At 42.7% G+C, this 11,970-nt stretch overlaps 1 protein-coding gene across 1 annotated transcript; it reads left to right on the top strand.

The window, feature by feature from the left end:
* Positions 1 to 359: 359 nt before the first annotated feature.
* On the top strand, positions 360 to 11,495 carry LOC307019507 (fibronectin type III domain-containing protein 7-like; the record flags this gene model as incomplete). Its single annotated transcript, XM_079650481.1, has 11 exons — positions 360 to 408; positions 488 to 748; positions 3,998 to 4,305; positions 5,262 to 5,567; positions 6,564 to 6,894; positions 7,551 to 7,805; positions 7,878 to 8,135; positions 8,458 to 8,712; positions 9,040 to 9,294; positions 10,827 to 11,087; positions 11,374 to 11,495. 11 exons carry the CDS (start codon positions 360 to 362, stop codon positions 11,478 to 11,480), a joined length of 2,646 nt encoding a protein of 881 aa, XP_079506607.1. The 3' UTR covers positions 11,481 to 11,495.
* Between the last annotated feature and the right edge of the window lie 475 nt (positions 11,496 to 11,970).

The raw sequence follows: 11,970 nt of genomic DNA on the forward strand, positions 1-11,970 counted from the left end.
AGAGTATGTTTAGAAAAAGGTGAAACCTTGAAGAGAGAAGTATTTGAATCCAACAGAAGCTGCATAGTGTGAGGAGAGAAGTCATTTTACTTCAAGAAAATATGAAGTGGCCAGCGATTTTTGTCTTGCTGAGCATATGCTCACAGGTAAAGTAACGGACTAAAATGTGTTCTAGTCATTTTGCTTATTTCATTTCAGGTTCAGAAATCCTGTTTTTAAAAAGGAGTGATACAATGTTACAGTCAAGTAGTAGGAACTTGAATGTCATATAAAACCATAACCGTTTTTATTTTATTATCTACATTTGCAGGCTGCAGCACAAGGTATGTATTTTATATTTTACCATAACTACACTGCAGATGGTAATATCATTTCCATATGAGAATGAAAGGGCACAAAATATTGATGGTAGGCTATATGTATCTGTAAATGAATTAATTTCTCAGGGTGTAAAAAAGTAGGCTACTATAAAGATGCTCTCTCTCAGATATCGAAGTATCCGTGTTCTCTGCAACATCGAAGAGCGTGATTCTCAGATGGACCAGGATCTACGGAGCCAGCTCATACAAGGTCATCGCCGCCCCCCAGAACTCCCCAGGCAACCCCGTTGGTTATGCCGTTTTTGGTCCACACACAGTGATGGGCACCATCAACTCTCTGTCCCCAAACATCATGTATACATTCACAGTTGCAGCTCTGGATAATGCTCAAGAGATACTAAACATTGGAACTATCGATTCTTCCTCAGGTGAGGTAACCTTGTGATGTTAAAGTACTTAATTGAGTGTTTTATTCTTGTTTAGTTTCATCACACACACACAAACGTTCTGGTGCATTTGTTTTAGTTAAGCTAGTACAGTAGGCCTGCCGTTTTATTCTGTGATATTCGGGCAAACTAATTATTTCTATCGTGTGTGTGTGTATATACAAAAGTATTGGGACACTCCTTAATCATTGCATACAGGTGTTTCATTCAGTCCCAGTACCACAGGTGTATCAAATCAAGCAACTAGCCCTGCAGTCTGCCTTTACAAACATGTGTGAAAGAATGGGTCGTTCTAAAGCACTTTGAGCACCAGGAAAAGCGCGTTATAAAAGTAATTTATTATTAAAGAGCTCACTGAATTTGAACGTGGTAATATGCCACCGTTGCAACAAGTCAGTTCGTGCAATGTCTTCTTTCGTAGATATTCCACGATCAACTGTAAGTGTTATTATTGCAAAGTCTAAGCGTTTAGGAACCACAGCAACTCACGTAAAGACCACGTAAAGTTAGAGCGGGGGCGCAGAGTGCTTAAAAGTCGCCAAAGCTCTACTGACTCGATAACTGCGGAGTGCTGCCACTGAAGTGCTGCCAGAGCAGTGGAAGCAGTGGAAACGTGTTCTGTGGAGGGACGAAACATGCTTCTCTATCAGGCAGTCTGATGGACGAGTCTGGGTTTGGCGAATGCCAGGAAAACGTTACCGGCTGCCGGACTGCATTGTGCCAACCAGGGGCGGACCGGGGGGAGGAAAAGTGGCCCGGGGATTAATTGACAGACAGGCCCACTTAATGCGCGACATGTATCGGCCGGCCGGCGACGAAAGTATGTTACTTAACAAAAAACCCTATGCATTTAATGCTGTTTTGGACAATTATTCATATAGTAATCACATTACGTTAGCCCTGGAGTTGCCTAGAGCAAAATAGTTACAGCATATATTTCGTGATTTTAATGTTAACAGATCATTGATGCAATAACATTTTGACCCAATTTGCTTGACTTGACGAATGGAAAAAAACATGGGCGTAGGAAGCATCCTCAATGTGGGTGAGACAATTTAACAGGGGTTGTGGGCAGGTGGTGCACCTCACCTCCCCTAGGGGCGTCTGGGGCAAGCTCCCCCGGGAAGATTTATTTTAAAATGTTGACGTTAAATGCATCAATCTGGTGCACTTTGAGAGCAAACTTAGGGACTAAATCTATGGCAGTCAGTAGGGGCTTGGACTGTGAGCCGTTGGGTCGCCGGTTCAAGTCCCCGACCAGACCTACTTTTGGAGTGTGGACTTCTACTTGGAGAGGTCTCAGTTCACCTCCTGCCCTGCCGTGGTGCCCTTGAGCAAGGCACCGGACATCCCCCTTCCCCCCTCACTCCCATTGCTCCCCGGGCGCTCTACAATAGCTGCCCACTGCTCCTAGTACTAGACTCCTGGTACTAGGATGGGTTAAAAGTAGGGATGCACCGAATATTCGGCCACCGAAAATGATCGGCTGAAAATGGTTAAAAAGGCGCTTTCGGCCGAAAGGGTTTTAGCACCGAAAAAATATCACCGAATGACAGAACAGGGTTACGTTGATCATACTCCGCATAGCCTATTTGTCCGGGTGTTTTGATTTCAAGTGGTGGAGTAATCCCGAAGTGGTAAGTCTTTGCAGTTACACCCCCTCGAGAAATGTCAGCTGAACACGTTTTACAAATCGCAATCCGCGCCTCTCTCTCTGATATTTTTAAATATCTCCAAGCGGCAGACATGTTGGCTGTGAGCCAGCCGCGAGCATCGTCGCGCGCCTTGCTTGTCGCCGTGTTTTGATTACGTCATCACAACAACACGTTAGGTTACCAAGCTTATAGGTGCATTTGTTGTTGTTGAAGGCCTGGCTGTTACAGTCTTTATTTACACTATTTTGTAGTAGGCCTACTGGCCTAGATGTTTATGCAGTTTTAAAGCACCGTGGCTTTGTTCAGAATGCACTTTGTTGTAGTTATCCTACAGAGAAAAGAAAATGCACTTGACTTGGAATTAATGTGCTGTATGCATTCAAAAGTGCTGAATAAATGTTTTATGGACCCATAATAGTGATTATTATTTAAGTTAAGTTGACTGGACCAAAACAATAAATGTGGGCAACACGTTCGGCGCCACAGCCGCGTGACCGCTGAGGCAGACGGACTGCCTCCTTTTCACTCGCCTACGGGTACAGCCACTCCCCCTGAACCCAGGGCTCGCTACAATACTGTATACACAAACTATACAAAAATGCCAGCTTTGGAGCTTGTTTATCCATCTGTAAGCAACTGCCAGCTAGGTCTCTCAGTCACTCACTCCTGATCGTTCACTGCGTAGTGACAGCTGCTGTGGGCCGGTATGATTTAGGCAAAATAAAAAATATTTTATTTATTTATTTTTGGCCCTCCGGCCCACACACGGCACCGGCCCACCGGGGGAATCTCCCGGTATTCCCAATGGACAGTCCGCCCCTGGTGCCAACTGTAAAGTTTGAGGGATAATGCTATGGGGTGGTTTGTCTGGTGATTCTTAATGCTTCATCTTACCAAGTCATTTTGGACAATTCTATGCTTCCAACTTTGTGGAAACAGTTTGGGGAAGGCACCTCTTCTGTTCCAGCATGACTGTGCCCCAGTGCACCAAGCATGGTCCATAAAGGCCTGGTTGGATGAGTTTGGTGTGGAAGAATTTGACTGGCCCGCACAGAGCCCTGACTTGAACACCTTTGGGCTGAACTAGAACGGAGATTCTCCAAAATCTTGTTAAGCCTTTCCAGAAATTAATAGCTTCAAAGGGGGGGACCAACTTCAGATTAATGCCCAAGAATTTGGAATGGGATGTCATAAAAGCGCCTTTAGGTGGCCCAATACTTTTGTCTATATAGTGTATCTGTATACACATTACAGTCAATGTATTTTTAAACATTTGTTATCTGAATAACTAATGTAATGTGTACATTTTAAAACACTTAAATGGTACTTTGATGATGAACAGAGGAGCACAGAAGAGTCACTGTTGGTTCCTCATGATTTAAATAAGCCTTTCTTTAAGCAAATAGTTTTATTTTATTACATTCAGCATTCAAATTGATGTACTGTTGCAGACACAAAATAAATAGTTTGCCCTGAAATCTGTGGGTAAAAAGATGGATTGCATTGCCAACTATCGCTGAGAAGGTGGAGGAAGGTGTAGTATCTCGTCAAACTGTATTTCTTGTGAATCTTTTAGCTCCTGAGGTGATGGATCCAATCCTGACGGTGAAGTCGAAGGACAGCAAGACTTTTATCGTGTCTTTCAGCTTGAAGATCGGGGCGACATCTTACATCATACGATTGCAGAATCCAAACCGCTTCATCAGAGAATACATCGTGTCCTCCTCCCCCGCTGAGATTGAGTCTCTCGACCCGTACACAGAGTACTCACTCAGCATCATGTCTGTGAACAGTGGAGGCCAGAGCCAGCCATCTTCCCCTGTGACTGCAAAGACAGGTACTGTTGTAGTGTTTGTCCATAATTCAAGATTGAGAAACAAAACCTAAGAAATGTATTCAGTGGGTAAACAATTAAACCCCAAGGGCTGGATTATAGCAATGAGTCACATATTCAGTAAGAAACAATATGTCCTGTTCTTCTCAGTCTCCATACCCTGCAGGAGTCACTTGTTCTCCTTCATTGTCTCTTAGCAGAGTATACAGTCCTGTCAGGGAATGTATACACATTATCTTCAGTTTTTGTGCAAAAAGAATCCAGGGTTTTTCTTGCCGATCAATGCCTTAGGGTCTTTCCAGTAAAGACGGTAAGTATACCGGACCCTTCTCTGTTAAACACAATGGGAGGACCTGATCCTGAGAACATGGCTGGCACCTCTCTACTCCATCCCCAGGGGACTATCTGATCCACATGAGTACAAAATAACATGCTACAGGCAGTCATCGTTTTTGTTCGCCGTTTGCCATTATTCACCTCTGATTTAATTTCCCTTCCTTGAATGTAGGTTTCTGTTTATTTAAGATTGAGAATAACTACACTATAGGTGGATTTATTTATACATCCACCATTTTTCTAAATTATAACAGAAGCTTTCCACTCACATGTTTGAAACTAAAAACAACTTTTTTACATCTAAATTAAATTCAAACATGTGAGATTTATTGCTCACTTATTCAGAAACATGAAAACTATCATTTTCATTTTTTAGTAGGTGCATAAAAGTCTGTGAAGTGGCTGATACTTGGGTGCAGCCCATATTCTGACATCACTGCTTGGATCTGTGACTGCTGACAATAGAACAAAAAATAAAAAAATGGATTCACAAAAAAGTAAGGGCTTTACTAGGACTTAACTGCTGTAAAACATGACTCAGGATGTTTATTCCCTTAAGACTTGGCTTCAAAAGCATACATCTTAAATGACTAAGTAAGAAACAATCAAAGTCAAGAGAAACATATTCACTCCAAGTACAGTCGCCCTAATCGCTTCATAATGTTAAACTTTGTCCCCCTCCACAGTGTTGCCCCCTCCTCAGCTCTCCGCCTCCTCTCCCAGCAACGACAGCATCACTGTGTCCTGGGCTCCTGTTGCCAACGCTGTCCAGTACAGCCTGTCTCTGTACAAGTTTGGCTGGAACACCACCTTCATCAAGCACAACACTTCCAGCACCAATTGGATCGTCTCCGGCCTGGATATGGGCTCAGTCTACGTCATAAAGGGTTTCGCCTGGGACCCCGAGGGCCGCCAGGGAGAGGACAGTCAGTACATCAACCAGATGACAAGTAAGCGTGCACTGAGACTCTTTTCTGTGTGTGGGAAATACCCATGATTGCTCCTACAAGTATATAGAGTCCATGTGCCTTTTTTATTTGATCATGTAAAAAATATTATACGTGTAGAGATAAGAGAAAATATTAACTAGGCTTGCAATCTTAAATAAACTTAACACAGTCACAGAGAACTTTTCATGTTTTATTGGGTAAGTATTACATTACATGTTACTTGTTGGATGCTTTTATCCAACACGACTTACATACTCAATACTGTGGGCAATCCCCACAGGAGCAATTTGGGGTAAAGTATCCAGGGGCACAACGACATTCTGACTGCAGAGGGGTTTGAACCTGATCCGAATACCAACGCTCTATCCACTGCACCACACGCCTCCTCCACACAAAAAAAGTTTTTGCTTTCCAGAAACATTTAACCTCTTCACAGTCTTACACTTATTAGAAATATATAATGGTGGAACTTAAAACATGACCTTAAGACACAGAATATTGTGTAAAAATATATATCTTCAAATGATTATCATGGGATGTAGCCTATATAAGCTACAAAAAACATGACTCAAGTTGTTTGAAATAGTATTAAAACCCTTTGTTTCATAAAGGAAACTACTCCATACAAGAAAAGGTTCTACATTTGAACTTGGGCGACTCCTAGTAGTTCAAAAAGACACATAGGTAGCACTGGTCTTCTCTGGAGTGTCTTATTCGTCCACAAAGACTTATGCATCACAAGAATACAAAAACTGTACAAATAGAACTAGTTATAAAGCCATGTTCAAATAACTCGATAAGTGTTGACATGTAAACAGTCATTTGATGCTGAAATAGTGGGTCTCTGTGTTGGTTTGAACTATATAAAATATTTTCAACCTCAGGCTGTGACATCTATATCTAAGAACGGCAGCCATCTGATGAATACAGTATTATTAGTAATAACATTTTCCTCACCAAACATTACTGGTAAGAGTAATTTAGAAACTATTACTCTAATTATACTTCTCTACTCCTGTTAGTGTGTTTTTTATGTGTGCTTTTATTTAATGCATCATTGGGCATGTTTTATTGTTTTCACAGGACCTGCTATGCCATCTATTGCCAATGTCTCCATGGTGATGAATAACGGTTTGGCCGGTATCTCCGTGTCCTGGGAACGGGATGAGGGGGTCTTTGGGTCCCTCCAGTACCATGTGATGAGCGACCAGAACCTCACCTGTAACTCCACATCCACATCCAGCTCCTGCACCCTTGCTCCAGTGGGCTGCGGAGAGGTACACATAGTCCGGGTCAGCACCTCCAACGAGGCCGGGCCCAGCGACCAATCCGGCCCCATGGTGTTCATCACCTGTGAGTATTAGAGACTACATTTAGTTCCGATCACACTTGTGAACTATCGGTTTGTAATAGGGCACCGTAGACCTATAATGAGCAAGCCATAATAATGCAAGGAGTATTGGATTAGTCACAAGATACTGTATAAGTGTTGGTTGGTTGGAAGTTAGTTCATTACATCTTATTTAGAATCACTTTTATCCAAAGTTACTTCGATGCCATAAATGTGACTACAGGATCAATTTGAACCTCTGATCCTTACATTAATGGATTATCAAAATGGTTTAATTTGAAAGTTGACAAGAAATCTATTCGTCTTTGCATATTTATGATCTGTTTACGAGACAGCTATAAGATCATTCAATCTTCACATTCTCTTCAAACATAAAATACATAAAAGGCTTTTTCTTACCATCAGAAGAATTCTTAAATAGATTAAATCTAATATACAAGGAAATCAAACAGATACTTTGAACATACACTTCGCTACAAGAGTTATGATTACATTTAGTTGTTTAATAAGAAAAACATTATTATGTTATATGTAGAATTCTAACTAACACATTAGTGCTAGTCTAGATATGGATAAAAAAATTATGGCAGCACTAGTTTGCTCTGAAACCCTCTGTCATTAAAATATGACTAAACTCCCTGCTGTCCTGTCCGGTCAGCCCCCTGCCCCCCACAGTCTCTGGCTGTTGTGGAGTCGACAGAAGGAAGCTGCACGCTGACCTGGGACACGGTGACTCACGTCGACAGCTACACAGCCTTCATCAAGAGAGGAGACGGTGCAGAGGAGAGCTGCAACACCACCAGCAGGAGCTGCACCTACAACTGCACATGTGGCCACACATACCTGATGTCTGTGATGGCCTTCAACCAGGCTGGCAGCAGTCCTGAAGGACAGGTTCTCAACGACACCACCTGTAAGTAGCCACTGAGGGGACAGATTTGAATTCATGATTTTCTGTGTATCACACCCCCTGTGTGTCTTTCAGTGCTCTGTTGTCCAGAGGGTGTATCCATCTCCGCCGTGAGCACTGACACGTTTGAGATCACGTGGACGGTCTCTCGGGGGGCAGAGCTGTACCAGACTCGAGCTGCAGACAGTTCAGAGGTCATCCTGTGTAACGACACGGCTCCGGTGTGTGCCCTCTCTGACCTCAGCTGCGACAGTTCCTACAGCGTGGTGGTGACACCCTGCAACGACATCAGCGGATGCAACCGGGCATGCAAAGCTCACACACAAATCACAGGTAGGAAACGTGTGCCCACATGTATCCAGCAAATATCCAGTTACATTTTTAAGTTGTAAAGTTTTCCACTTTGTTTCATTTTCAGATTTCCCATTTAAATAACGCTAAAAGCTCAGTTAAAAAAAAGTTTTTAATGACTTCAAATGCTTGATATCTAATATTATGAACTAGACTGGTCTTCAGAGAGCTACAGTATATTTTAAAACTACACATAGGCCTACAGCCAATTCATTAATTTCACATCCATTCCTCATGTACTGTATGTGGAGTAGTCTCAGAGGTTTGATAATGCTCTTAATTCCTCTTTTCCTCCACCCGGCAGCTCCATGCATGCCGATGAATCTGATGTTGACTCAGAGAAACTCCTCCTGCTTCAGTGTCAGCTGGACTCCAAACAACAGGCTTGCTATTTACACCGTGACAGCGTCGGGAGATGACGGCACACGAACCTGCAACACAGACGGAAACAGCTGCGACATCACTGACCTTCCTTGTGGCGCTAACTTTGAAGTCAGCGTCATAGCAACCAGCCCCGCAGGCTTGGGTTTACCCAGCTACTCTGAATTGTTGGAAACAGGTGAGCGGTCAAAAGTTGTGATTGAACCATTTTATTATAAAGCACAGGCAGGACTTAAAAACAACAATATAATAGCATGCTAGTGACGTGTAGCGCCACCTACAGCCTCAAGAACACCTTAAGGTTTCCTCAGCATGGAATACAAACACAGATATATTTGTAATAAAAACTGATTTCTTAGTTAATATCAAGCTGTCTTTTGCTCTTTTCTGCTGTCACAAATGTAAATGTCCCCTCTGTGGGACGAATATAGGTATTCTGATTTTAATACAGATGGTAGTTTTTTTTGTTCCACTTCAACACTAAATGTATCATCCTCTTCTACAGGACCGTGCTGCCCGGTGGATCAAGTGGTGGATCAGGTGACGCAGGCAATGAGCAATGTGTCATGGTCTCCCGCTAAAGGGGCGCATACATTCATCACTTCCCTAACATCAACGCGTGGCCACGCCCGCTGCCACACCATGGACTCCCACTGCCTCATGGGATGCATCACCTGTGGGACCAATTACACCATCACCATGGAGGCGATCAGCCACAGCGGGCGCCGGTCAAACTGCTCCTATGAGGGCTTCTCGTCCAGTAAGTGATTGGGTTTTCTTCCAATGAAAAGAAAATATTTTGCAACTGTAGTGTATCTACCAGAAAGCACTGACATGACCCTTTTATTATAAAAAAGAAGCAATATATATACACGATTGTTTATGGTATGTATCAATGGGGGGTGCTAGTGGATCGCCGGAGCTGTTAGATTAACATTAACATGCTTATTGTAGTTGTAAGTGCACTGCCTTGCGGCCTGTAGCACCTGTTACAGGGTGGTTTAGGCTAGGTTGCAGCTCCACCCTGTGGACGTATTGTGCCTGTGTTATATATATCTGCCTCACGTGACTATACCTCAGTTGTATGATTACCTGCTTAATGTGAATACACGGCGTTGAGACACAGCCTGACTTGCCTTGTTTATTAATGCACCTACATCTACAAACATGGTGTCAGAAGCTCAAATAGGACCCAGCTGTGGACTGCATGCTACTGTCCGTCACTGAAACAGAGTGCGTTTATTTGTTTTGGTGAGGTTTAGCAGTTTAAGTTAGCCTGTTAGCATTAGCGTCACGTTGGAACAATGATGATCATTGTTGATGGAGCATATGTGTGGACTGGACCTGCATTTTACAGGAAAGGAGTGAGCAGAGAGTAGAGTAGTTGTCGATTCTTGTTCTGTTTTCTCTGAATATCTGCCTCTCCCTCTCAGACATTGAGTCGCGCGCGCTACTAAAGAGACGTGTTACCATGGAAACCAAACAATGGTGTAGCTTATTAAAGTCCGAGTGGAAACAGTCGTGTGTAAATCTGATTTTGTCAGAAATGCGGGAGAAATATGACCCCGGGAGGAAACCGGGAGAGGGCAATGAAATCGGGAGTCTCCCGCGAAAATCGGGAGGGTTGACAAGTATGACCCACACCCAACCTACACTCAACCAGATGACTGGTTTCAGGGCCAGGATAACTAAGTCCACGTCTGAAAAAAATAACCAGCTCACTGGATTGCACTCGACTGTAGACCACTTGGAGTGGTAGAAAATAAGGGGCTGCAAAAGGTACTACAGATTGCATCGTCTGACACAACATATGAGCTACCATGCAGAAAGACAGTGACAAAAAGAATCCAGCAGCTTTATGATAATGAAAAGGAAGATAAAGAGAATTTATTGGAGAAAGCCAAATGTGTTGCCCTGACTGGGGATCATTGGACCCCGGTAAGCAATTAAAATTACCTCTGTGTGACGGCACACTTTATTGACATCTTCTCACTGTTCTCAGGTCAAATATTTATATGTAATTAAAAATGCGATTAATTTCGATTAATTAATTAAAAAATCTCATTAATTAGATGTTTTTAATCGAGTCCCGGCACTACAAAATACACTTTAAATTCAAAGCCATTTCTTGACTGCTTTGCTCATGTGCGTCAGGATTAACATTTGACAGCTCGGTGAAATATATGTTCCAAAAATTAAAACAATTTGTCATGCTCTCTTTGAATGGGCTGGTTATCGTTCAGACATTAAAGCCACTGCAGAAACCTCCCTTCATGTCTCTCTCTCTCTCAGGTGCCTGCTGTCCATCAGGCGTCCGGCTCTATGGGATGGCCCACAGCTCTCTGCGGGTGCACTGGCGCGGTGCTGGCAGCAGCCACAGCTACGTCACAGAGCTGGTGGGCAGCAGGAACAACTACACCTGCACCGCCTCCCCCGGGGAGAGCAGCTGTGATGTTCCCAACATCCAGTGTGGGGATGTCTACACTGTGGTGGTGACTCCGCTCACACCAGAGGGCAGCAAAGTCCTCTTCTGCGCCCAGAGGATCTACTCGGGTAGGATTGTGACATCTCTCAGTTGTTTATGATGATAAATAATATAGGAATTTAGTTTGGAGCTAATGTGTCCTTTTGTTTATATTAAAAGTTAACCCTCTGTTTATGCTCTTAACGGAAAAGTTTTAGCACTAGTGATTTTATGTCTTTCTGTATTTGGGAACACAACAGCAGTAAAGACGATTCAAGCCTCAGAGGGCAACAAAGGTGGCACAGCTGAATCATGTTTAAAATGATTGACAACATTTTGACTGAATTTCAACCTTTTTTTCCCCTGCCCTCTCAGTCTCTTGCGAAGGCAGCAACCTTGGTACAGGTGAGTGTTATAATATGCAAAGATATATTTATAACTCTATTTTAAGTCCCACCGAAACCACCCAAACATTTATTTGACTTAAGAAGTAAAATTATTATTTTTCTCTAATGTCATTTCAACCTGTTGTTCTGCAGTGATATACAGAGGAAAGAGAAGCGTGGACTAGATATGGTAAGTAAAAATACGACAATTATACAGAAACTGTAGTGGAAGCTGTACATGGCAGCAACTGCTATAGTGGTTGACTAAAGACGCAAGCATAAAGTTATGTGAAGCCAGTGAGCTTGCCTCTTTGAGACCAGCTTTTAATCATCTTTTAAACTTCACAATATAATTAACAATATATGTGACAATAAAGCAAGCTAAAAGATGACCTTTTATGAAAACACCAATATTAAAGCAACGCAGGCACGACATGAAAGGAGAACAGAAACAAAACTCTGATACTTGTTACAGTAAGACATAATAATTAAGTATATTATACATGTTCAGGTATAATGATGATTCCCTCTGCTGGTCACAATACATTATTTTGATCAAGATCTGAAAACTTTGATTTGACACTCT

The sequence above is a fragment of the Notothenia rossii genome (assembly GCF_949606895.1).
Source record: "Notothenia rossii genome assembly, chromosome: 1".
In the NCBI taxonomy this organism is placed as follows: domain Eukaryota; kingdom Metazoa; phylum Chordata; class Actinopteri; order Perciformes; family Nototheniidae; genus Notothenia; species Notothenia rossii.